General features: G+C 39.2%; 2 protein-coding genes across 6 annotated transcripts; one reads left to right on the forward strand and one right to left on the reverse strand.

The window, feature by feature from the left end:
* Nucleotides 1–1,258: 1,258 nt before the first annotated feature.
* cbx6a (chromobox homolog 6a) lies at nt 1,259–8,892 on the reverse strand. Of its 3 annotated transcripts, none has more exons than XM_026197990.1 (6): nt 8,753–8,892; nt 8,093–8,136; nt 6,173–6,238; nt 5,772–5,838; nt 4,679–5,644; nt 1,259–4,176 (listed from the first exon to the last, which is right to left on the reverse strand). In XM_026197990.1, exons 1-6 carry the CDS (start codon nt 8,819–8,821, stop codon nt 4,174–4,176), a joined length of 1,215 nt encoding a protein of 404 aa, XP_026053775.1. In that variant the 5' UTR covers nt 8,822–8,892; the 3' UTR covers nt 1,259–4,173. The 3 variants fall into 3 exon arrangements, with proteins under 3 accessions (XP_026053775.1, XP_026053774.1, XP_026053773.1); XM_026197989.1 differs by having other exon boundaries at nt 4,655–5,644; XM_026197988.1 differs by having other exon boundaries at nt 1,259–5,644.
* Nucleotides 8,893–10,596: 1,704 nt separating this feature from the next.
* LOC113039858 (85/88 kDa calcium-independent phospholipase A2-like) lies at nt 10,597–27,518 on the forward strand. 3 transcript variants are annotated; one of them, XM_026197985.1, is made up of 18 exons: nt 10,597–10,702; nt 14,396–14,610; nt 14,863–15,078; nt 15,504–15,684; nt 15,769–15,956; nt 16,035–16,131; nt 16,220–16,402; nt 18,864–18,972; nt 20,308–20,424; nt 22,026–22,116; nt 22,194–22,357; nt 23,720–23,870; nt 24,795–24,931; nt 25,110–25,184; nt 25,370–25,524; nt 25,829–25,996; nt 26,140–26,213; nt 26,379–27,517. In XM_026197985.1, exons 2-18 carry the CDS (start codon nt 14,402–14,404, stop codon nt 26,521–26,523), a joined length of 2,460 nt encoding a protein of 819 aa, XP_026053770.1. In that variant the 5' UTR covers nt 10,597–10,702; nt 14,396–14,401; the 3' UTR covers nt 26,524–27,517. The 3 variants fall into 3 exon arrangements, with proteins under 3 accessions (XP_026053770.1, XP_026053771.1, XP_026053772.1); XM_026197986.1 differs by lacking the exon at nt 25,110–25,184; XM_026197987.1 differs by lacking the exon at nt 10,597–10,702 and having other exon boundaries at nt 14,400–14,610; nt 26,379–27,518.
* Nucleotides 27,519–27,652: the final 134 nt, after the last annotated feature.

Genomic DNA, 27,652 nt, shown 5'->3' on the forward strand with positions numbered 1-27,652 from the left:
TAATATGTTGACATGCTTAAATGTTCAAAAACACATTATTTTTCAAATACTGTACATTATTGTAGGTCCTCTATGCCCCGCCTCTCTCAAACTCATTGATTTCTTCAAAGTCCCTCCTTCTGACAAGCGCAGTCTGCTCTGATTGGCCAACTGACCCTGTGCATTGTGATTGGCCGAACACCGCAAGCACTTGTCGGAAATGTAACGGCTCTTTCCATAAACGTGATCTTCATCTTTCAAAATACAGTTAATAGTGTCCTAAGTTTTATCATCAGTTCAAGCCCGAAAGAGAAACAGAGAGTGGCTTGACAAACACAGTGATGAAGCTTGTATGTGTTTGCAGTACAAGGGACACAAATGGTTAAGACAGCTGACAAAATGTGTGATGTGTGACTGTAATGAAGCCGAGATCAGTTAGCTCCTCACTATCTGCGCTGAAGCGCTGATAGTTCGCTAGCTTAAGTGAAAGTTAATGTGCCAAGTGTTTTCGACTCGTACATTACACGTCACACCCTGATGTCACGTGTCTTTACGGGACCTTCAAAGGTTGTGTGTGAACCCATGCACATATTCTGGAAAATCACTGGCAGTGTGAAAATGCAATATCTAACAACCCGGGAACAATTGCTGGGACACATAACCAGTGTATTTCCGGAATCGCAGTGTGAAAGGGGCTTACAGTCCTAAAAATGCATCTATATTCAGAAAAATACAAATACATGTTTTTGCCAAGATACACACACAGCATATTCCTGACATGGCTGCTTCAACACTAACTGTGGTTGATTGAACCATGCCCTCTTTATTTGCGTGAACATTTCGACAGCATTACGCAAATATTTCCACATAGTGACATAGACATGTGGGGGCGTGTTTGAATGAGCTGTTCTAGGGGGTGTGGCAGAGTCGTAACTTTGATAAAGAACATCTCCTTGGATTTGAGACTTTAGTCTTTGCAACTTTACAGATCTTCTTCATGCACCAAGAGCTTGTAACACACCAAAGAGAAAGAAAAACTTGAAATCGCATTATATGACCCCTTTAAAAAATGTAATTCTGCCATCATTTTTTCACCTTTGTGTGTGACTTACTTTCATCCATAAAAACACAAAAGGCGATAAGCATAATGTTCATGCTGCACTGTCCGACACAATGAGAGTATATAGGAACACACACTGTAAAGATTTAAAAGTGCAAAAAGGCACCAACAAAAGAACATAGTCGTTATAAAAGTATTAGTACAATGGGTTGCAATGAGTGTCTTTAAAGTGATTTTATTAAAAGCCTCTTTCAAGAAACACACAAAGCAACAAACACATGACATTTAAATGACATGTACAAATAGGGTTTTCAAATCATGCACCCACTACATTACAATGTCATAGCAACAAGTTCATTATCATAATCAGCTTCATCAATGGCATTAATCTTACATGTTACCAAATAAATGACTCCTATAAATCACACTTAGTTCTGTTTTTTTGGGGGGGGTTCTACATTCTCCCAAACCCAAAGTAAACTAGTAAAAGTGAACAACAATGGCTATAAAATAAAGGCAGCACGTATCATTCATATCTACGGCATGGTAAAATTAATAAATCATCTTGAAATGAACAAAAATAAACTTCAGACACACTTCAGACACTGAAATTTGAGGAAGTAACCTCCAGTATACCTTCATCCTTACCTTATAAACATAATCTCTTCTTGTCTGTGCAGTAACGGTCCCTGGAGGCTACATCCTATAAAATACAAGCCCTATTGCATGAAATGTAGGCCACATATTATCATAGTGGTAAACTACCTCTTTAGTAGAAACCATCTTGCATTGCTTCACACCATAGTGACATCTATTTTTTTTTCTAACATTAAGGATATAAAGGTAAACAAGGACTTGACTGTTTGTATATGGAACATTTTGTACTGTAGGCAAAGGTAACAACATCATGGAATCGAACGGAGCAGCTAAAGGCAACACATGCTTCAATATTAGATATTATTGTACAGATGCACCACACGTGGCGCCCTACATGGGGTAGCACCAGGGATATGTTCAGAACATTAATTATTTCAGACCTGGGATAAATGTATGAATATCAACAAAAAAAGAAGGCTTTTAAAGAACTTTGAAAAGGAAAATAAGTGAGAGTAGATAGGTTCACATTAATGTTTGGATGCCGGTAAACTAAAAAGTTATTAAAAGAAAAGTAAATAAATTGGGGAAACACTTAAAAAAAAAGTCATAAAAAAGTAAGGTTTTAATTTCTCCCTAAAGGCACAGTGATAGAGTAATAACGCTCCATTAGAGGACAACTGTATGACTACAAGTGGAACTTAATTGTGTTCTATAATTAAATCTTATAATGAGGTTTGTCCTCTGGTGGAGTCTGACATTTTATCATCCTTCAGTACAACCAGGTTAGCTGCCATAAACGGTGCGTTAGCCTGTTTCTTCAGGCCTGATGTAGCAGGTTATAATATTGCTTGCTGGACTGCCCAAAAAAGCCTAAGCGAAAAGCATCCCACAACTTATTTTTAATAAATTCTAAAATAATAAAATTACACCATGCAGCAACTAAAACATTTAGCTTTCAGTAAAATTTTAAATATTAAATGGCATTCATGCAAAACCGTTGTCATGTACGTGCCTTCATGCATTCTGAAACATTTCCGAAGTAAAACATAAAAGGAGTTATTCGTCAGAATGTCCAAGGTGCCTTTTTCCCTACAATGGAAGTGAATGGTGCATTGCTTTTTTTCTGCCCATTCCACACAGGTAGCAATAGAATGGCTTTATACATCTCGGAATACAGCGCACAAGTCATTTGTCTTTTTCAGAAATTTACAGCCTCTGGTCCCCATCCACTTTCATAGTACGGAACATTCTGACAAACATGACGCAAATAGTGCAGGTTTGGAACAACATGATGGTGAGTAAATGAATGAAAATTCTAAAACAGAATGTACATTTTTGGATGAACTAATGTTTAACTACAACTGACAGCAAGTGGTGTATCTACTAGGGGTGCACAGAAACCACTTTTGTTTTAATAATTTGAATAGCAAGATAGATAGATAGATAGATAGATAGATAGATAGATAGATAGATAGATAGATAGATAGATAGATAGATAGATAGATAGATAGAGCAACTTTATGAGTACCCATTTGGACCAGTTCCAAAATATAAGTACTGACACATCCCTAGCATATACTAACTAACCAAGCTAGCTTTATCCCAGGTCTGTATTGTCAATGCCAGCGCCCAGTTGGACCTGCAGACAACACGGGACAAGCTCAAGGGCCAACAACATGCAGTCACCAACATAAGACACGTGGTCCCGGACTGTGTCATTTGAGAGTGCGAAAGAGGGTTTCATCAACCAAGGCAATCTGTTATATTTGGTATTTTTTAAACCCACTTAGTGTAAAAGTCTCTAAATGGTATTTGAACTCCTCCAATCAAGTTCTGAGGGAAACTACCTCTGGTAAACGGCCCCAAAAATACAGTAACTATAACATGAAACACAAACTATTGTAGTCAGAAGGCAAATATTAGAAGGTACTTCTCTAAGTGGGGAATTGAGTATGTGGAAGGTTTAACGTACAGTACCATACTACAGATGCAGTGCTCAGCATTCATACTTGAGTCGGTTTAGAGTCTCAGCAGACAACTGGATCAGAGCGGAGTTCAAGCAGAAGGAAATAACTTAACTGTCCTCAGAATTTTGCAGCTTGGTGCATATAAATAGAGTCACGTCTACGCCCGTGTGATACAGCGAGCTTCACAATGACTTGGGTTCTTCATCAGCAAAAGTTCTTCGTTAGCACGGGAGAAGGTTGGTGAGATCAATGCATGGGTTGGATGCCTAAATGGGCATATTGCCACATCAAGTGTTATCTATCAAGTGCGTGAGCGGATCTTCACCCACACTGGCTAAACTTCCAAAGCATCATGTGTTCGGTATCCCAATGAAAACGGACATCAAAAGATTACAAATGTCTTGGTGCAACATCTCGAGTCCAAGAAAGCTGTTGAGATCAACATTTCTAGGGTGGATTCTGAGCTTTAGGTCTGGAGATATGGAAATGGTGGTCTCTACAGGACTGGAGGTGATAAGACAAGGTGCAATTACTTGGGGGGAGGGGGGAAAAGGCTGTGGAAAGACAGGATCACTGGGGAAAAAAGAGGGGGAAAAAAGCATGAAGTACTACAAAACCATAATAACATGTTGTTTAAAAAGAACAGGTCAAGGAAAGCAATTCTGCCTTTAAATATTATTTCAATATATCTTAATTTCACCCAAAAAATACATTTTAATTTCATCACCGGCAACTATTTTAGGGTGCGTGAATATCATTTTGGCAAGTTATTATGGGGTTTAGTGGGCAGATATTTTTTATTGTAGACATTTAGGGGGAACTTTCAAGAGGCAGCTGTGGTGGGACAGGGTGGTTTATCAGCTTGGCAAGGGGAGGAGGGTTCAGCTCCTGACTGGCAGAATTCCTTGATGGTGACTGTGAGAAGGTTTGTAGTGACGTCAGTCACGACTACATTGGCACAGCTGGGTGCCATTTCAGGGTGCCAATCGGGATCCCCCTCTTTTGGCACCCTGTTTTCCTCAGGAAGTGGGGTAGTAGTGCAGTCACTAACCTGACAGACCGAAGCTCGACCCACCTGGGTTCGATGTCGAAGTTTCCGTTTTCCACCTCGAGAAATGGCGAGATTTGGAGAGCCCTGGTCTTCGTCTTCAATAGAGGATGACGGGGAGGTCGAATAGGAGGGTGAGGAAGGGAGGAATGGTGCAGAGCTGGACTTTGGGTGAGGTTGGGAGGCATCTTGGGAACATGTTGAGGCTGCAGAGTCCAATTTAGTTGGGGCTTCAGGTTGAGTCGCTTGTTTCTGAGGTGAAGGGGGGCTGTTGTTAGACCCACTGGAGCTGGATGGAGAAGGTGGAGGCTGATATTGAAACTTCTGTGTACTAGCAGAGGAATGGCTATCACAGCAGCCTCCACCTCTCTGATTGACTCCGGTGTTGGATCCTTCATTGGCCATGGAGGACATTGACCCACAGGGGTTAAGCCCAAATGGTTGGCCATACATCGGGAAGCCTAACATCTTCATAGGATGCTGGAAAGGCCTGTAAGGCATGTCCCCATGCTTTTTCCCAATGATGCGATTCCGGGATGGGATTTTTGCCCGCCCCGTGAACGACTGTGGTGTCCTTCTACTTGCTACGCCACTGTTTTCAGATTTGTCAATGACCTTCAGGTTCAAGATTATGCGTCCTCGCTTAACCTCCCGCGGTTTGACCCTGCGGTTGAGGATGCGGACAGTTTCAGAGAATGGAGAGATGGGAGGACGGGATGAGGATGTGGACCCCCTGGGGTTGCCTAGGGGGTCAGGTCGTGGCAAAGGTCGCCGAGACATCCTATGACAACGATGGATGTCTTTCTTCAGTTTATGAGCAGCGGCAAGAGAGTGCACTCTGGGGGTTGGAGCAGTGTTGTAGGAAGAAGATAATGAAGGCTGAGGAGGAGCTGCACTTGCAGAAGTGGAAGAGGCGGGAGGCTTCGCTGTGGTGCGAGGTGGAGTGCGTTGGGTATTTGAGCTCCGAGGTCTATCACCAGCCTGTGCCCGTGCCTAGATAGGTGGAGAGCAAATATGACTGGGAGGTACTAAAACATCAGACTAAAAGTTTATTTATATGTTATGAAATGGAGATCATGTATAAGATTCATTTCAAAGAACGTTTTAAGAAACTTCCAACCTTTAGTACAAAGTTTTTTGGTTTAGGTCCACGTTTCTTTGGGCCATAAAGTTCCTGCTCCCTCTCCCTATGAATTGTAGGACAGCACCATTTAAGCCAAGGAAAATATGACATCACTTAAGCGTCAAGCCCAAACCATAACAATCAAAATGGAAGGCTTTGAAGCATAATGCAAGTCATCTTTGTTTAAAAATCCACCAGAGAGGCTAGTTTCCAGTCAAACTGGCAGCATAAAGCTGCAAAAATAAATCAAGCGAGCAAAAAAAAAAGAGAACAAATGAAAACGAACTGTTGGGCATCTATATACATACTTTATGAGGAATAAATATTTTTGTTCTCTACATTTTCTAACTTTATATAGAAATACAGTTTTAAGAGTTAAGTCTTTAAGTGATACTTACTTTTGCTCAAAGGCTGTGATGAGTCGATCATCCAAGATGTTCTCCTCTGGTTCCCATGTGCTGTGTCTACGTTGCAAAAACATTTGAAGTCTTTTAAATGGTTACAGGTATTAATGAAATATCAACTTTTTCTTTTCTCCATCAAGATTTTACTATCAGTTTAAAAAGTTGTTTATTTATATATGCTGTATTTTTACAGTAGTGCATTTTTGAAGTTCTTTTGATTAGTCCCATGATGTGTACAATTGTCCATAGCATCAAATCAGTTAATTAAACCTGCATGCTAGTGTTGTCCAAACACCTGGTACTTCGGTAACAAGTCGGTACTAAAAAAAGTGAAAATGTTACGGTACCAGGTTTTTTTAAGTACCGGTGGTACCGAATACCCGGTCAACCTGGTTCTTGATGCACTATCCGAAATGTGCACTCTTCATAAAACTGAAAGAGTTCAAGCAGGTTAGTTTCATTGTGTTTCCCATACAGTGATTTATTTGTGACAATATCAAAACTGACAGCCACAAACAGATTTTCCAGAAGGCTTTGACTTCGTTAAATAAACATAAGCACTGCGCGAGTCAAAGATGAAACCTGGTTAGGGTGTTTTTATATCAGTCTATTTCTGAAGGAAACCGACGGTCTTCTGAAAATTATGGATGTCATTTTCATTTCATCTTGCCTGTAGTGCCTGAGCAGTATTAGTGAGCGCAACACTTATTTGATTACAGCCGTTACTTTGAAAACCTCTCTCTCCTGCTCTACAAGCACCTCCTGCTGGCAGAGAATAAATGTTCATATATATATGCCACCACAAATAGAGTGCGAGTCTGTTCTTTTGTGAATACTATTCAATATTTTAATTTGAATGTCGGATTAAAATGAACACTGTCATTAGAGTAGTTGATCGTTAGCATAAGAGCGACTAACGCTAATTTAAGGAGCATTAGAATGAAGTTTCTTTATTAACTATTTAATGCTCCTATAACTTTTATTAGGGTAAAAAAAACAAAAAAAACAGGACAACATGATGATATTTACTATTTTTACACAGAAAGGGCTTTTAAATGAATAGTGAATCTAAAATATGCGTGTTAGGGAATGTACAAATGGTTAACAATGTGTCTTATCAATCAGAAAAGCAGTTGTTCTTTTTTAGCTAACTTTGTTGTTATACTTGGATTTTAAAATTCAACAGCCCTTCAGATTAAATATGTACACAGTTTGGATTAAATGAAAGCATAGTTACATTTTTTAATTAGCATGTTTTTGTGTTTTGCTTTGGTACCGAAATTGGTTCCCGAGAACCATGGAATTTCACTGGTACCAAATACTGAAATTTTGGTACCCTGACAACGCTACTGCATGCATAATAATAACATCAAGTCAAAAATGTAATTGAAAATAGGTTTAGAAATGTAGTTAGAAGTATGTCAAGTCAAAAACATGTTTGACTTTTCAGCTACCCACAATGCAATTCTGCACTGATAAGGCCTGTTTCACAATGCATGCCAAAGTGACACTTTCTATTCATTAAATCAGAATGAATGTAGCTCTGGATTGAGTCCATTTGTTGTCATTTACTTACCATTTGGGTGGAAGCATGATCCTTATGTAAATTAGACTTGACAATCAAGTTTAAAATAAATGTTGTAACCATTTTAGAATTCATGGCAGTTATTAAAGGAATTATTCAAAGCAGTAACACACAAATCACATTATTTTACAGCATGTGGAGCTGCAGCTGCGTTACGCTTTGCTTACACACACACTACTTGTGCACAAACTGTGAAACAGACATTAAGTGAAACCAAAGAAAGTCCCTTTCCACTCGAACTACAGCAAAAGTTAGAAAACAGCGTACAACACTGAAAAATATCAATATAAAAATACACCCATTGCGACATTTATATTTTACACACTTACTTTAGTGCCCAACCTTTCCATTTAACCAGGTACTCGATTCGACCCTGCAAAGAGGAAAACAGCATAAAATGTTACTTATTTAACACTAACTAAACAATGCATGAGCAACACATGCTCTACTTCAAACCTCATACCCATTTATTTTATTTGGGGGGCTCAGTAAAAAGTGTTTTGACCCAAATATACACTAATACAGCACATCTAACAGCTTAAACCATGTGGCAGGACACCGTGCAGCACTGAAACTACTCGACCTTCGTGCATTGTTGAGATCTTTGAATTTTGGGTCGGCCAGCATGCATTGATTTTGCTATGGACTCATGCCAGACACTTTGTCCCTTTTTTTTTAGCCTCCTCCTGCTGCTCTTTTAGCGGGCTGCTGTCAGTTCCCAACACAGCGCACCCCAATTTTACAACATAAATCTCAAATTTAATATCCAAACGTCCCACATTCGAATTTGTTATTTCCAGTCTGACAATGCAAGTAAATACATTGGGTCGCTAAATCGGGAAACATCTGCACGTAGGCCTCCCCCTCTTTTCATTGCAGGCGCCTTGAAGCTCCGCATCGCCAGACAAACGAAAGCCGACCCTCTCTCTGTACCTCACGTCGTGAAAAACATTCCCAACCCCGCTAAACCCCCGTTCTCCCTTACTCACTTTCCTAACACGGCTTTTCAGGATGTATTCCGCGGCGAAAACCCGCTCTCCTTCCGCCGACAGCTCCATCTTCTCGGTGCGTGCGCTCCAGACGGTTCTGTCTCGCGGCGCTACACTTTACAAATCTGTGACAGGCGACAGCAACAAACCCAGCGCTTGTCACGTGCTTTGGGTCAACTTGCCCCGATAGTCTTGATACATAAAACAAATGATCAAGCTCTTACTTTTTAGATATAAAAAATATATTTTCGTTATCCTATACTATGCATCAATAAGAGTGGTGAATTTTTTATAATAATTATTTTAATTAAATATTTTGTAATTATTTAAATTATTTAATAATAATTTTGATTTCGTACAAAAAAACTGTATCTATTAGGATATGTGTGTGTGTGTGTCTGTGTGTGTGTATATATACCTACTTAGATATACATAAATATACTGACAAAATATACTAACTTTATGTTAATATATTATGTTCAATTTTCAAACATTATAGTCAGAATAGAACAGAATAGAACAGAAAAGAAAAGAAAAAGTAGTGCAAGTTGCACAGATGTCCTGGTTGCAACGGTACGAACATGTTTCTGTTTTAATAAATGAATATTTCCCAGTCAAATAGAAATGAGAACAATACCAACGGAAACATCCAGAAATGACGAACTGTTTCGTTGTCTGTTGGTTTGCTGACTAATTTATCATCACTGAAGTTATAATCATTTGTAAATATGTTCATGCATATTAGTTCTCGGATTAGCTTTGGGGAATGAAAATAGGTTAGTCCAGGTCAGGCTTTCTCAAGTAATATGTAAAAGGTAGCAGGCAAACCTACAACGTTCTGTTAACGTTCCAACATTACAAAAACTGGTTCCAATGCAGCGGTTTTGTGTGTGTGTGTGTGTGTGTGTGCGTGCGTGTGTGTGTGACAACATGAAGGGCGAATATATAAAGAACGTTCCTTAATATTTATTTTTTGTTTTATTTTTATAAGTATGATGTGCTTTATAAAAAAAATCGGCTGGGTTTCAAGTTTCAAATAAATACCAGCTTGGTTATACAAGAAAGTCTCAAAACAACTCGTTCGACTTGTTCGGTGTCGCGTCATAGTTGTGGGCGGAGTCAGCGTGCTGAGGGAAAACAGTCCTTTCACTCTCATTGGAAAAGCATGATAAATCAGAATGGCCTACATTAAATCTTTTCTGCCGCTCGACAGAGCAACATACGGTTAAAAACTGAGCCGTATTGGGTCGGGCTGTCCGTACAGTATCTGTGACTGGACAAACAACCCAAAAGAATGACGAGAGGTGTAGTTTCCCGACATTTTCTGTTTCCTAATGGAGCAAGAGAACGCTTACTATAAGCATACGAGAAAGAGACGGCTTGTGGAAAGTAAACATTTCACGTTTTGTTTTGCTTACTTTTAATAAAGTGATAAATACTTGGGTAAAAGCCTTTCTTATTGATATATTAAAAACGTTTTTAACATCGTCGAAACAGGTATCATTAAGGTCCACTGAGGTGCCTTGAAATGGTGTGGTGTGTGCTGCGGCTGCCTAATTTTCAAACACATGACGTAAAATAAAAAAGATAATGTATATACCCCCCCCCCCCCCCCAAAAAAAAAAAAACACACATGATAATTGGTTACTATAGTTAAACCATAGGGAAAACAAAAAACAATTGCTACACTAACCATAGGTTAACCATGGTATAATGCCAAACAAGTCTATTCTTATTAAAAACACGCTTGGCTCTTTGTCGAAGTAAAACGCCCCCTTAGCCTCATTGGCTGGAATCGATGTTGCGCACTGAAAACTCGGTTGATGATTGGCTTCTTACGTCTGTCGGTCAAGCTTGCACACGGTTGGTTGTAATGCCGTGAAAGTTGATATGTCCTGTCAAAAGTCAGCGATCAGCTGAGTCTGTACGGGAGAATGAAATAGCGACAAGGTAAGGTGTTTAGCGAAGGATAAAATGTAATATTCAACTAAGAGGTTTAATATTTCAGGGAAAAGATTTAATTGTAGTATCAGTGCTGACTCTGGTGACTTATAAAGTTCTCGTGCACGGATGACTGACTGTTAAACTGGTTTGTGGCAGGCAAAGTTATGAGAAACAAGTTTTGTTTTTTGTCAGTTTTATAATGATAATGAAAAGCCAGCGAATGGACGGCGAGCTGTAAAATGTAAAAACAGCGTGGGTGATAATTTCGGTTGCGATATGAATGTGCACGCAAAAAAAAAAAAAAAAAAAAAAAAAAACATACCTCGTTATGAATTGGTTGCAGTTTTGCAGTAGCCACGTTACAGCAGAGTTTGATCGTGCAGCTTTGTCTTCAGACTCAGCTCCTCCCAGATGTGAGGATGAATAGCAGGAGTGTCCAGACTTGACCCTGGAGGTTCAGCTGTCCCGCAGAGTTTAGCTCCATCCCAGGTTAAACACACCTGAACCAGACAATCAAGGTTGCCTTCCAGTGAAGCTTGTTTGTTTGAGCTAAACTCTGCAGGACATTGGGATACAGTGCATTAGAAAGCCACTTCATGCATCTTAAAGGGTTAGTTCACCCAAAAATGAAAATGTTGTCATTAATTTACTCACCTTCGTGTCGTTCCAAACCCATTAAGATCAGAATCAGAACACAAATTAAGATATTTCTGATGAAATCCAAGAGATTTCTTACCCTGCATAGAACGCAATGCAGCTGACACGTTCAAGGCCCAGAAAGGACATCATTAAGATAGTCCAAGTGATATCAGTGTTTCAACTGTAATGTTATAAAGCTATGAGAATACTTTTGACGCACAAAGAAAACAAAAATGCAATTTTGTACTCTCGTGAACGCAGATCGGAGAGTGACACAGACGAGAAGAAATTGTTAAATAAAGTCATTATTTTGCTTTGCTAGCGGTTGCTTTACTGTCTATATAGGGACAGAAAGCTCTCGGATTTCATCAAAAATATCTTAATTTGTGTTCTGAAGATGAACAAAGGTTACAGGTTTAGAACGAAACGAGGATTTAGTAATTAAGGCCCAATCCCAATTCTACCCCTTAGGTAAGGGGAAGGGCCAGATAGCCCTTCAAACGAAGGTTTTTCTGGACCACACTTCAAACGAAGGGGTATGAATTATCTCAGCAACATGGCTGCTACAGCGAACAAAAAGACACATAAATGTAGGCTTTTTGGGCATAAATAAAGATTTTAACGAAAAGTTTGTTTTATGTTACATTCCATTGTGAGTTCATATTAACGGTCATATTACTCAAAGAAATGTTTGCAAAAAATCGCTAACGTCATATCATTACAGACTGCATGATAGTGCCACAGCATATGTCTGATCAGGGCGATAACTAATGTAGACTAATCCCCCCAATAATTAGAAATCGCTAAACCATTTTCTCAAATATTGCCTATTCGAGAGAGAGAGAGAGAGAGAGAAATGGAAGTTGCGTGTATTCACGTCTGTGTGTTTCTCTTTTTTGAGTGAGTTTACTTAAAAACAGCGATGTATCCTCTCATTGCTGGAAAATATCATGTAGCGATTCAGAATGTAAACTGTATTTAATAAACGTCGTGGGGTTTATTTTCTCCTATATGTGTGAAATGCGCGATTTCCGTTATGTGTGTGTGTCAGTAAGCAGCTCATTAATACAGAAGGATAATTAAAGGCTCTAATGCACACCAGCACACCAGTATAAGTGTGTATTGTAAGAGCTAGATGACAAATGATGGCGTGTGACAGCATAGTATTGGTGTCCCAATCCTTAGGGGGATATTTTCTCCCCTACCCCTTGACACTCTGTTTCAAGGGACAAGGGGAAGGGGAAGGGGTATAAAATAGAATTTGGATTGGGCCTAAAGTGGTCATATGATGATCATTATTTTGTGTATTTGGTGTAACAGAATATGTTGACATGCTTTAATGTTCAAAAAACACATCATTTTTCAAATAATGTACATTATAGGGCTTGGGCGCCGGGTTGCATTATGGGACGTGGTGGTCCTGCTGGCAGCCTCGCGAATGTAAACATACATCAAGTCGAACGAGAAGAAGCAGAGTTATATCCTGTAAAATATCCCGTTAGCCCCTCCATCAGACCTGTCAAGTCTCTGTGTTGTTGTCCTGTTGCTACTCCTTGCCCTTCCAGCGAAACATGTTTTCAAAGCATTGTTTTGATTACTTGAAAGCAACCTTAGCGTGATGTTGGGCTTTTTAAGAAAGCGTGGTTGTTGTGAGAGCACGATTTCACGCCAATCTGTAACTAAAGTCACGTGAGACCTAGCTTCACAAATCGCTTAACGTTAGTTAATGCAGCAGTTTTGTAGTTCAAATTTTTTTATGTCAGCAGAGGGATAGCAACAAAAAGATGAATGTTGAAATTTCCCGTATTTTGGATGAGTAACTCGAGAAATTTCCCTTATTTTCAATGTTGACTTAAGCTATATAAATGAATATTCAGATGTTATGGTCTCTGTAGTCGCGCCTCCAAGCAGGAAAGCGGTGTAAAGTTAATCCATTCTCATTTTATTTTCCCCATGGCGATTATGTGTTGCGCTATTACACCCCACAATACAGCAACGGTTTACCATGGTTAAAATAGATTTTTAATTCATCAAATTAAGACACACGGATGAGAGGGAGTATGTCTAAACACTGCACAGTAGTCTGAGTGGCAGTAAAGGAGGCTGTCAACGTGGCGGCCACGCCAAGTAATGACATCACGTCGTCCAAGCCCTGTTGTAGGTCCTCTGTGCCTCTGATTGGCCAACTGACCCAGTGCATTGTGATCGGACGAACACCGCAAGCACTTGTGAGAAATGTAACACCCCTTTCCATAATCATGAGCTAAATCTTTTAAAATAAATTTTAAGACAGTTAATAATGTCCTATTTACCATCAGTTCAAGCCCAAAACAGGAACAAGACAAGCGAATAAGCGCAAGATTGTCATAGCAAAGTTTTCTTTCAGAAATAGCATTCATTGCATCTACTTTCAGAAAGACAAATAAAGTGCTTTTGCTTTCACTTAGATACACACAGTATCTCCCTGACATGGCTGCTTCAACACTAACTGTGGTTACTGAAACCACGCCGCCTTTATTTGCCTTCATTATCAAGCAGCCTTCTCTTTTAAATAGAATAAATCCTTTTGTGGGAGACTTTGAGCTTTTAACTCTGCCGATCTTATACATGCACAAATAGCCACGTAACACACTAAAGTAAAGGAAAAATACAAATTGCATCATATGACCCCTTTAATGACAGCATTTTCATTTTTGGGTGAACCGTTCGTTAAAAGAGTTACTTCTCCTCAAACGTATCTTGATCAGTATATGTAGCAAAAGTAAAGGAATAAGGCTTCTCACAGTTTAATCTGAATAAGCTAAGAAAACTGTTTGCACTACAACCCAGTGTGTTCATAATTAAGATTATACACTTAAATAAAATGGCAGTTTGCATTACCAAGCAGCAAAACCAGCGGCTTTGTACAACAAAAAATAACTGGGCATGGATGAGACCCATAAAGACTCATAAAATTTAAAAGTAAAAAAAAAAAACAATTCAGGAGATATATATTAATAGGGATGAGGGAAGGTGAAATGAGATCAATGCATCAGTTTCCACTCCCCTCTCTTACTCCAGGTCACCATGCAGTTCCTGGGCCGTATCCTCAACACGGTGAGCTCCGTGTCGACTCTGTTCTCCAACCCGTACCGGGTGAGGGATGTGCAGCTGTCGGATTATAATGGCAAAGTGCTACTGAAACGGGAGGGCAGGCTGGTCCTGTACAAGAACCAACAGAACCATTCATGGGACTGCCTGCTCCTCTGCCCCGAGTCTCCATCTGTGGCTCTGAGGTGAGACCCTTTAGTTAAGCTTCATAATACAGGGTGACCAATATTGGTTTCCTGTAAAAAGTCACTAGGGTCCTGTGAGTTCATCATAATCTTGCAAAAACTCCCGTATTGCTTCACAGTATGTTGAACAGATTTGCTTTCCCATCATCCACTGCCCTGAATATGGCTTCTCATGGTCATCCACTTCTTAATCTCATCATTTGTGGGTTTCCAGAATGACTTTAACTGTGATTTTGATATCTTTGTGCCCAGGATGTTCCAGGTAGCTTCAGAGGAAGACGCCATGAATTGGTTTCCTCAGTACGCCCTCAAACTCCGCCCATTTTATGAGATGCTCCGCCCACCGCTGAAACCTGAAACGCTCCAGCCAATCGTGGACTGCGTGCGGAATCACCCCGACTGGAGCTCGGCTCACGTCGCCGTGGACACTGGGCTGAGAGACTGTCTCAAACACACTTACGTTTTGAGGTGAGACATCAAAGGTCAAAGTTCAAACGTCACATGCACTGTATCGGAGAGCTTTAATTGTTTTTTTTTGTTTTTGTCGATAAATTTTTATATATATATGTAATACATTTTTATTTCAGTTTAAATTATTTAAAACGTCAAGCGCAGTTTAAAACGTCAGTTAACAACGGCTCAGTGTAGTAACAGCTGCTCTATGTGAAATCACGCACCTGATGGAATTTACGCATTAATTATCGGCCGATACATATCGTGCACCCCTTAAATAAAATGTGAAAAAACACGCGATATGCAGCATTGTCACGATATGCAAAAGTGAAACATTTTTCAAACCAACCTCATGTAAAAAATGTCTTCTGAGTCCGTTAATAAACATTTAATCAAGAACAAAATATCCGAAAGTTGTGATTGTCTGTGGCCCCTTGTAGTCAGATGAACGCCCGTGACGCCCAGGGTCAGACCCCGCTGCACCTGGCGTGCGAGAGAGGAGATGTGGGCTGCGTGCGCGAACTCCTGGATGAGTGTCAGGCTCGCACGGACATCAAGGACAAGAACGGAGAGACGCCCATGCACTGCGCTGCTAAACAAGACTCCGCTGTTATTATAGAGGTCAGAGGTCAACTTAGGCCGTGTATACAATCTGCTGAATGGCAAATTCGGGTGTCTGTGATTGTGTATTGTTGTCGATCGTAGGTTTTGTGTGCACGGATGTGCGCGGGTGTGAACGAGTTGAACGCCTCCGGGGAAACACCAATGCACATCGCATGCCGTCTCGGGAAGGTCGAGGTGGTCAAGGGCCTGCTGGGGGGCGGAGCCTGCTGTGACATCATGGGAAGCAATGGCTATCCAATCCACACCGCCGTGAAGTTTAGTGAGAAAAGGTGCGGGGAAAAAATCTTCTCTTTACTTTATAATTGATAATTCACATGTGGGCTTCTAACTCAGTCTCTCTCCTTCAGTTGTGCCGAAGCAATTTTAAACACCAACCCAAATCAACTTCTGGCGGAGGATCCGATTTACGGCGGAACACCTCTTCACTGGGCCAAGACCGCCGAGGTTCTTCCTGATTTTTTATTTATTTATTTTTGTACCTGAGGAATTCTAAGTGTTAGTTATTTGACCGTCCTGTCTCTCGTCTCTCTAGATGAGCCGTGTGCTGCTGGACCGAGGATCTAGCGTCAACTACCTGAGTAAGACTGGAGAGAGTCCGTTACACATCCTGACCAAGAGGGGGCGCTTTGAGGCCACAATGACACTGCTGACCCATGGAGCAGACCCCAACATCAAGGGTCAGGATGGAAACACAGCACTCCACCTCGCAATGAAGGTATGAGAGAGAATTTCCTAAAACCTGTCAAGAACATTTCCGGCTTGTATTTCAATCTTTATATATATATATTAGTGCTGTCAATCGATTAAAAAAAATTAACTAATTAATCGCACAATTTTTTAAAATTAATCGCGATTAATCGCGATTAATCGCAATTAAAAGACTGAAACTTTTTGGATATGTAAATGTAAAATGTAAATAATTAATGTAAACTCAAGACAAAGAAACTATTTAAATTCAAAATATGATTGTTTATTGGAATTTTTGTTTAACTTGTAACACAGATTTTCTCATGTAAACAACATACCTGCAATAAACCATCAATATCCTCCAAATTAACTGTTGGCTTGAAAGCCATATTTATTACAGAAATAAAAACACAGGCATGTAAGTACCATTTGAATTTCAAAACAATCAATGCCAATAAAAAACAAAAATGATTTCCATGTTGAATTCTAAGTGGACTGCAAAAAAATTCCAAAGTATAGTCATTGCCAGTGCTTTAAGTGGGCCGGTATGCACCCGTACTCAGTACTGCCACTTCCAAATATAGCTCTTGAGCGTACCGCCACCTCGCCGTGCGCCCAGAACGTGCTTGTAGCGTACCGGTACGCTCATTTGGACATCTGTTTTAATAAAGGTTTTAATCTTTTACCTGCACTGCCGATTTTCAGAGCGCCCTTCACAATGCAAGCTTCCTAATTCATCCCACCCAGAGCAGAAACTACATTACCCATTCACCCTTAAGTTATACAAGTGAATAGCGCATGTGTCGCTTTCCCACTGTTAAGTGTCAACAACTCAACGTGGCCGGAGAAGGTGTGTGAAACTCGTTGTGAGTTATACTAAAGCAAAATCTTGAGTATTTATTGTCTGATAAACATTAAAAACTGTCTGCGGAGGTTGAGTCGTCCTGCAGCCCCCGCTGGCTGTTCATTGGCTGCAGCATCTTTTTTCTAAGTTCTAAACAAATACCGTAGACGGCAAGGCACAAATTTAGATATTCATTTATCTAATTAATCTATAGCCTATGCACAAAGACAATATGATATTTTTGTCCCCTTTTTGTTTTAAAGCTTGATAAAGAGAGAGAGCGCAAGTTGCTGCAGCTGCGAGGAGGACAGTGATGCACGCGTACAGGAATGATTGACAGTTCGCGGCACTGTGTACAAAAAATACTCCGCTACACAATTATTTCGTTATTTTCATTTAAGCTTATTAACGTTAGCGTTACAGAAAGGTCTGATTTACGCACTGTTACAACAGTCATTGTTTTTTTTTTTTTTTTTAACAATGACATTTGAGTTCATGATTTTAATGTTGCTGTTTCTTGTGGCAGACTGAATGAAGAGTAATGTTTCTTGTGGCAGACTGAAGAGTAATCCGGCAGAGTTTTATACTGAAACTTTCCGTCTAAAAGTCCTTCCTTGGTCTTATCCATATTTCTTTGCACGTTGAACACACATAGGCCACAACTGGAAATAAAAAAAAAACTGCAACCGCGTTAATTGCGTTATTTTTTTTTAACGCGTTAAATATTTCAAATTAATCGAATGCGTTAACGCGCTAATTTTGACAGCACTAATATATATATATATATAGATAGATAGATAGATAGATAGAATTTGATTACATTATTATTATTTATTTTTTTACAAATAGTTTATTTAATTAATTAAATTTAAATTTGCTTTTATATTTTCTGTTTTCATTTTAGTTTTGGTAACATTGTAGTAGTTTTATTTCAGTCTAATTGTCCCTTAAGCTTTTTTTTTTTTTCTTTAAATTAGTTTTTCATTTAATCTTAATACTTTATTTTATTTTAGGTTTATTCCAATTTAGTAGTTTTATTTATCAAAAACAACTATAAGCAGTAAAAAAACTAAAAACATTTTGCAAACAAATATAACCTTTATAGTCAAACCATTGTCACATTGACACTCTCATATGTGACCCTGGGGCACAAAACCTGTCTTAAGTAGCACAGGTATATTTGTAGCAATAGCCAACAATACATTGTATGGGTCATAATAATCACATTTTCTTTTATGCCAAAAATCATTTAGGATATTAAGTAAATATCATGTTCAACGAAGATGTTTTGTGAATTTCCTACCATAAACATACCAAAACGTAATTTCTGATTAGGGATATGCATGAAAATTTATTTAAAGGCGATTTTCTCAATATTTAGATTTTTTTGCGTAATCAGATAGTTGTACCTTTGCCAAATATTGTCTGATCCTAACAAACCATACATCAGTAGAAAGCTTATTTATTTAACTGTCAGATGATGTGTAAATCTCAATTGAAAATGACCCTTATGACTGGTTTTAAGTAAAGAAGTAACTGTAATCACCAGTAATTGACAGATTAATTCAGAATGATTAAACGTTAACAGAAATTGTTGGTATTTTCTTCTGTTTTGTCTTGTATGCCGTATCCTCTGGGCCCGCAGTTGGACCACATGGACCTGATCAAAGCTCTCATGGTGTTTGGAGCAGATGTGGAGGTTCACAATGATCTGGGAGAGACACCAGGACTCATCGCTGCTCGTACCAGCAAGGGTGAGAGAGAGAGAGAGAGATGTGAGATGAGACATCAGATTAAATGCTAGCAGAACAGTCGCCAATGTATTGAAGCTCTTTCAGTTTCTAGTTATACAGTCTCACGGAGCCTGTTGTCTTAAGTGTGCGGCATGACATTTTTTGAGGTGTTGCATGCATGCATAGCATTATCTAACCATATACCATCATAAACTTTGTTGATGTGCGTATTTACAATGCATACATTTTTTGCCTCGCTAATGACTTGCTTTGATTTTGCTTTAAAGGGGAAGTGTTTAATTTCTCAGCCATTCAAAGCATATTTCATGTTTTTAAAGACAACAGGGCCAGTATTCACAAAATATTTTATCTTACTATTAAGAGTTCTCCTAAACAGCTATAAAAGATTTTTGCTAAGAGTTTTCTCTTAAAACCTATTCACAAAGCTGCTGAGACAAACCTTTACGGGTGGGGTTGATGTCAGCATACTTATTAACTATGCACACAGTGATTGACTGAATATTCATAGAAATATTGTAGAGCGGGATATTATGTTGCTATATCTAAAAAAAAGGGTTAAAAATACAAATTTTAATTGCTGTATTCAATTAAATATTTTAAAATACAGGTTAAGTGTCACTAATTAAACAAGTATATGCTCAGCTAATTTACAGCCTGTATGTTTCTCTCAAATATATTAGTGAATATGCAAATAAACTGCCTTTTAATGAGACATGCAAACTCTTAGAGCACAAATTTAGGAAATTTTATCAGAAATTTGAAATTTATGAGCTACTTTAACCTTGAGATGTTTTGAGAAATAAATTATTTTATTTATAATGATTTGTAAAAAAAAAAAAAATGTTAAAATGCATTTAAAAAACAAAACAAAACATGTTTATTTAAAGCTTTAATTTGTTTAACATTTTATTTATTCATCTTAAAATAAATATTTTTTTCAATATATGTATTTCTTTAAAATGTATATTTACGAATTGTATTATTTGTGAAATGTATTAATTTATCAGTTTATTAAATAGGAAAAAAAGGGAGTGAAATGTCTTCAGCATCATAAAGAGCCTACAGTAGATATTTTCTGGAAAAACCAGCAGAAGCTGTCTGATAGGTCCTGATGTTTTGATTTTCTGTAGTAATCTTTGAGAGATCATTACCACAAACTATGTGACGCTTGCGTGTCATGACGTTTTTTGTAGATCTAGTTGTTTAACTATGATAATGAAATGTCATGCTCTTTTGTTTGGTCATTCATGCATTCAGTCAATGCATACTCTTTCTTTCTTCCGTGTGCATGGGTGTGACGGCATGCGTGTGTCAAATCCTGCGCTTCTGCTGAAGGGCCCAACCGTAAGGTGCTCTTGAACATGCTGTGTAGTGTAGGGGCCGAGCGGTGCCACCCCTCCTCCCTCAACAGCCCTACCCTCAGTGTCAACAAAGCTCCGCCTCCTGGCATAGGTAAAGCCCCGCCCCCAAACTTTCAGCTTTCCTGCCAGTATCTTTCACCTCTGTCCTTCAGTCCTTCCTTCAGTCCTGTTATACAAATGGGGTTCCTCACATGACGCAAACGTTTTAACATTAGCATGTTGCTATGCTAACAACATGACACTCTAATCAGTGCGCAAAACCAAAATATTCTGTAAAATAATCTGTAAATTAAAGGAACAGTTCACCAATAAAGGTAAATTACCTCATGATCTACTCACAGCAAAGCCATCCTAGGTGTATTTGATTTCTTTTAGACGAATCCTACGACTTCCGCTACTCTCGCATGAAGGATTGTTAGCGGAAGTGAGAGTTGACACAGATTATACGAATGCTTCATATAATACTATACCTATACACAACCAACCTACTGACAGATTGTGAATATGAATATACTATATGTAAATGTTTACCTATACATAGACTGAAAAAGAAAAATGTATGGACTTTAGGAATGTTTCACATAATACTGTGCAAAGAGAAACGTCGTAAATCAAGCAGCTTTTTTACAAAAATGCATCGATTTGCTTCAGGATACCTTTATTAATCCCCTGGGGCTGTGTGGAGCACTTTTTATGATGGATGGATGCGTTTTTTGGTGCTTCAAGATCTCAACCCCTATTCTCTGCCATTATAAAGCTCAGAAGAGCCAGAACATTTACACACACACACACACACACATATATAAAATAAAACTGATTGAATTTCTCTGCAAGAAGAAAGTCATATACACTTATGATGGCTTGAGGGTGAGTAAATCATGGTGTAGATTTTATTTTTGATGAACTATCCCTTCAAATTTTTTAGCACATAAGTAAATCAACATTTCCATCGATTTTGATCGCCATTTTGGATGAAAATTTTTGCTGAACTCCTTGTGGAGCATTCTGGGAGTGCCTTCTCTGCTAACGTTCAAGGTACTTTATAAACTTAAATATGCTGTTTGGTTTTTTGAACATAATGTACAGATTTAAATACTAATTATTACTATTTAAACATTAACGTCAATTTTTGCCATTAAACATGTATTTACATAAGTCCTTAATCGCCACCAAAATTGTGTCCTCTTTTTATCTGCCCTTATTCCCATCACTTCCTCAATCTCAATCTTAATTATTTTGTTTACATTTTTTGTCTTAATTTCAGTGCTAATCGAATTTTCTAAATCTGTTTATTTTACTTAAAGCTTCCTGTGGTCATAGACACTAGATTTGCATACCTAGATGCCCCATTTGACTAATCCAGATTTTTCTGCTGCCATCTTGGAAAGGTCAACATTTTCGGTTGAACTCAAACAATCACTCACCAACCAACATAAATCCCATGACAGTGCAGCCTATGATGCAAACCGGCGAGACAAAAGAGGGAAGTGTTTCACTGTTAAGAGTGCTGACAAACCATGGTGCTTGTTGCATCATCGCCTGCATGTGTTTGCGGGTGTTTTTTGACCTTTCCAATTTGTGTATCGCACGTCTTAATAACAGTGGTATCTATGAATAGCAAATCTATGATAGAATCAGTTTGCCTTTAGTTCGGTTCACTGCTTTCATATCTTTCCCATAATTGGTCCACAGGGTTTGATGACATCATGAATGTGGCAGTAGCTGTCATGGCCATGAGACGTGGATTTGCAGAGGTTGATGGGCTCAACACAGGAAGCAAGAAGTATGTTACATCCAGTCAACATGGCTAAAACAAGCCTACACAGAATTGATCACTGGCTTGCTTTTCTTTTTCTTAAGAATAGACCGATTGCTGTGTCTAGATGGTGGAGGAATAAAAGGACTGATTCTGATCCAGCTGTTGATCGCTTTGGAGAAGGAGGCAGGACGGCCCATCAGGGAACTCTTTGACTGGGTGTCTGGGACTAGCACTGGCGGCATACTGGCCCTAGCAATTGTACACGGTATTTGAAATTAGCCATACAGTATTTAAGTGCATTTATAACACCGTATTGACCAATCAGCATACAGAACCGAATTACACTGGATATAATAATAAATATTAGTGCTGGGCAACGATTAAATATTTTAATCGCGATTAATCGCATGATTTTCTGCGATTAATCACGATTAATCGCAGCATGCGCAAAATTCAATAATGAAATCAAAAGTAGTGTATTGTGTAATTTTATTCTTTCAAAGTTCTGCTGTATGAATAAAAGTGCAATAAAATGTTGTTTGTCAAAACTTTAAACAAAATAAAGTGCTTTTTTACAGCAGTTAAAAGTTAGTAGCAGTTAACATTTCTTGTAAATCTTAACTTAAACATTAATGTATTCAAATTAAATATAACATTAACATATAAATAAAACATTAAAACATTAATGTTTTATTAAATAAAACATTAAAGTTTTGTTTAGTTTGTAAAAAAAAAAAAAAAAAAAAAAAATTGTCCAGAACCTCGATCATTACATTTTAACTGGCCCCTTCCGAGCAACAACATCAATCTCCTTTAAGAGACTAAGAATCTCAGTCCAAAAAAATAAATAAAAAATCTTTCAGTGATGCAGGTTGAGTGGACAAAATTAACTTCATTTATCCATTCTTCCAACTTTACATTTACTTACTCATCTGCACCTAGCCAGTTGCTAAGACACACAAGGTTATTCACATTTTCAGATGATAAAGAGAGACATTTTGCTGAAACGTGCGCTAAACATTTTATTCACGTTGCACAGCAGTGGGATATTTCAAATAAAGTCAGCACACTTAGCACAGATAGTGCAAGAAATATGATCGCTGCTGCAAGACATCTGCCTTTTGAACACGTCCCCTGCGTCGCGCGCAGTCTCCAGCGTTCTGTCATAGTATCTCTGCACAACAGCGCGTTTGACAACGTCCTGGCAAATGAAGAAAGGTTGTGGGCCATTTTAAGCACAGTGCAGCGAGTGGTGCAGAATTAGAACAAAAACAAATTGAACTTAGACAAAAGAAGGAGTCGCTTATACAAGACATTCCAACCAGATGGAATTCGACTCTGGACATGATTTTCTGTTTTGCGCGCTAGCTCATCCCAAGCATCCAGTAGCCTACTGATAAACATCCCACCCCTCCTGTGACCCATGGTTTGTGTTGTATTCGGTTGTTTTATTACAGTCTAGCTATGTGTATTGAAACGCAGTGAGTAACGGACTTTCAAAATAAAAAGTACGTTAACGCGCGATAAACTAATTGTCGGCGTTAATTAATTAATGCGTTAACGCGATAAAAACGCGTTAACTTGCCCAGCCCTAATAAATATATAATTGTGTTGTGTGCGTGAGCAGGGAAATCGATGGAGTATGTGCGCTGTCTGTACTTCAGGATGAAGGAACAGGTATTTAAAGGTTCTCGGCCGTATGAGTCTGGCCCTCTGGAGGAATTTCTCAAGAATGAGTTCGGAGAAAATACCAAGATGACGGACGTCGCACACCCCAGGTAGGTTTGGGATTTTATGAAATCAAACAACCGATCCCCTACCAGAACGCCCTAGAAACCACTTATTATTTAGCAAATACCCACAGCATCCTTTCAGCTGCCTAGCAATGCCCTTTCAGCGACCAGAACACTCAATATATGCTCTAGCAGCCACTCAACTGTTTGGCAACCACCCAAAACACCAATGTTAGCACTCAGAACATCTTAAAATGCCTTTGTAACAATCTGAAACACCCTAACACTGTTAAAGCCACTACGCAGAACTTCCTACCTAATCTCTTTCAAAGACCCACAACATCCTTTCAGTGACCTCACCATAAACCATTAGAACAGCCAAATAACGGCCCAGCAACGGCTCGGTTCACCCTTAAGCCGTGTATCCATCAAAGCGTCATTAGCCAGCTGAAAATGCCAGGTGTTCTGCTGGAAAGGGAGTCATTTGCAGCCATTTTGCTTTGAATGAAATGTCCTAGCTATGCCTTAGCAATGACCCAGTACACCCTAGTAATGCCCTACTGTAGCAGCCTCCCAGACTGTCTTTCGTGATAACTCTGAACACCCCTTAGCTACACCCTAGCACCAACCGAGTGCTCTTTTGTAATGACGTATCAACTATAGCCATACCTCCTTCACAGTGCCTTAGGGGAAAAGTACTGATAGCTAGTAGACCCCCACCCCCCACCCCCCATAAACACCCTAACAAAATACTACTTGGCAATGTTGGTCCTGTCTCTAATGACACACTTCCTGTGGACTTGCATGTATCCATTGAATCCGCAAGATCGTAGGCTCCCCCATTCGTCACTTTAGCTTTCAGGTTCGCACCATTTGGAATGAGGCCAGCGAGTTTTGCACAAGCCATCATCACACATATTCTTTAGAAAATGCACGTTTTTTAATATAGCTTCTGTCTGTTTTTCTCAGAGTGATGGTGACTAGCGTTCTTGCAGACAGACACCCTGGAGAACTACATCTGTTTCGTAATTACGACCCACCGGCCCTGCAAAGAGACCCTCTGTACACATCTACAGCCACATTCCAACCCCTTACTGTCCCGCAGGGTGAATCTCTTATGTGCTTTCATTCTTGGGATGTCGTTACTCTAAATATCTTTGTGCCGGTGAAGTATGAGTGAAAATAATCATACTCCTGGTCTTTATGAGCATGTTACCGTGCTCTGGGTTTCTTAGTCATCCTCAATCCCAAATGATTCGTAAAGCTTCACTGTCACTGTTGCAGGATGGGAGGACGAAGATCTTTTGGTAGTAGGATATACTCGACCTCCCAGAAAGCGTAGGAAGGTGACGGATGAAGGTGTGTGTATGTGACCGAGAGAGAGAGAGAGAAGAGCGCGTGTGTGGAATGGAGGGGTCACAGTTTTGGTGTTTGGTGCGCAGTCGTACCTCACGTTGGAACTAAGGGTCGTCGGTTTGTTTGTGGGAGGCTGATCATCTTGTGCACTTTTGTACTCTTGCTCAGTCATATCCTCTTTCTCTTAGAGCAATTAGTTTGGCGTGCTGCCCGCTCCAGTGGAGCTGCTCCTACGTACTTTCGACCAATGGGCCGTTTCCTGGATGGAGGGCTGCTGGCCAATAACCCAACGCTAGATGCCATGACCGAAATACACCAGTACAACAAAGCCCTGAAGGCACAGGTCTGATACATACATTTGGTCATAAGAGTTACCTGTAAGACTCCTTTTAAGCTAGAAATGTAATTGAATACAACATGTTTCATTGCAATATCACCAATATTACATACAATGGGTTTTACTTAGTATCCTTTAAAAAATCATACATCCTAAAAAGATCCAGTTGATTACTCCAAATGGGTTTTTTATAATCAGATGTGACCCAAAGCCCAAAGTATACTTTGGTATTTCGCCAAGTTTGCCAACAGAAGAATACGTACCTCTGGACATTGTTGAAATGGCGGCCATCTTTTTCTCGCTCCATCAGGGCCGTGTATCAGAGGTGTGCAGGTTAGGTGTGGTGGTCTCTTTGGGCACCGGTAGACCTCCTCAGGTGACGGTGAACTCGGTGGACGTTTTCAGGCCTTCGAGTCCACTGGAGCTGGCCAAGACCTTTGCTGGTGTCAGAGGACTGGGCAAGATGCTGGTGGACTGTGTGAGTTTACATAGACAGACTTCACAAAAACCTTCTGTCACCTGTTTAGAAGAAGCATTGCATTAGGTACAAGTTGTAGGCCATTTTTTAATGTGCTGGTTGGATGTTGTACGGGTGGTTTATTTTCATGTTTTTTATGTCAGTGTACAGACTCGGATGGCTGTGCAGTGGACCGAGCACGAGCCTGGTGTGAGATGGCCGATATAAACTACCACCGGTCAGTCATGACCCTCATTCATAGCCTCATTTGAATGGTTATGTCTCTGCAGTCTTTCGGTTCTGTGAGCTAATAATGATATCCTCTCCCTTCTGCCTGCCTCTCATGTCTTGCATGTCTTTTTCTCCTTCCACTTCCTCCCTTCCTTCTCTCGTTTCACGTCAGGTTGAGTCCTCCGCTGTCTCAGGAGGTGATGCTGGATGAGATCAGTGACGCGGTGTTAGTTAACATGCTGTGGGAGACTCAGATGTACCTGTACGAGCACAGAGATGTCATACAGACGCTCAGCCAGCAGCTGCTGCAGCTCTGACAGCAGCTGATCAACAGCGTTGGGCGGCTTAATATGCAGAAAGAAATATATCTGTTTACATTGGTGTGTGTGTATGTTGTTCGGACGTGTTCGATTTATTTATAAAAATGTATATTTAATTATAAAATGCTCTTCCCATATGTTTTAAATGCCAAATTGGACCAAGGTTAATCTAGTATAACGACATACATGAAGGATTCAGAGTGTCCTTTTATAGGAACTGCCATTTCCCAATCCAATATTTGAACTGTGAGTTATTTTTATATCGCGTTACATCTAATGTATGCTAAATTGCTCAGTTAACATGTTCTATGTTTGACATTTGCATTGAGGTGAACTAAAAAGGAGGCAATGTTTTCAATCATTGTTTATCAATATATGCATTCATTATGTGACATTTATAGAGAAATGGACACTTTTCTTTCTAGATTTTTCTTGTGAGAGTCATGGGTCACCATATAGCCACTGTGATCAAATACAAAGTACTTCCTTGCATTTACTATTTGTAATGCATTTATCTATACACTTGGAAATGATCTTCATTGCGTTTCTGTGTCCTGTCTTTCATTTGTTATTTGCCTTGTTGTTTAGTTTTTTTGCACAATCTTTCATCTTTAACCTTTCATACTTGAATATTTTTAAGCTGCAACTGATCAATTCTCTCTCTTTAAAGTGTAGAAATTATGAACTGAACTATGATCATTTATAATACGTTTTTAACAACAAATATGCATCGAATATGCATAACTTGAAAACATCTTGTATTTCTCATTAGCCTTGTTGTATTTATGTTTGATTTTTCTACAAAATGATCTTTTATACTTAACACTGGACCTACAGATCTATTGTGCAGGGACCAAAATAAGCATTGATTCATTTTATACGTTTAACCTGCTGCTGTGGCACTGATTTGAAACCTTTTACTTGAGTGATATAAACTTGAAATAAAAAGCACAGATAATTATTCAAACTGGGATTAGGTTTGGTGTTTTCCATATGTGCAATAAAAATGGTTTAATGCAATGTGTTATGATTTCTTTGTACTTAATTAGCTAGCAATTTCAGAGTGAAAGTGTTTATATATATATATATATATATATATATATATACATACATACATATATTAGTG

The sequence above is a fragment of the Carassius auratus genome, chromosome 22 (assembly GCF_003368295.1).
Source record: "Carassius auratus strain Wakin chromosome 22, ASM336829v1, whole genome shotgun sequence".
Classification (NCBI taxonomy): Eukaryota; Metazoa; Chordata; class Actinopteri; order Cypriniformes; family Cyprinidae; genus Carassius; species Carassius auratus.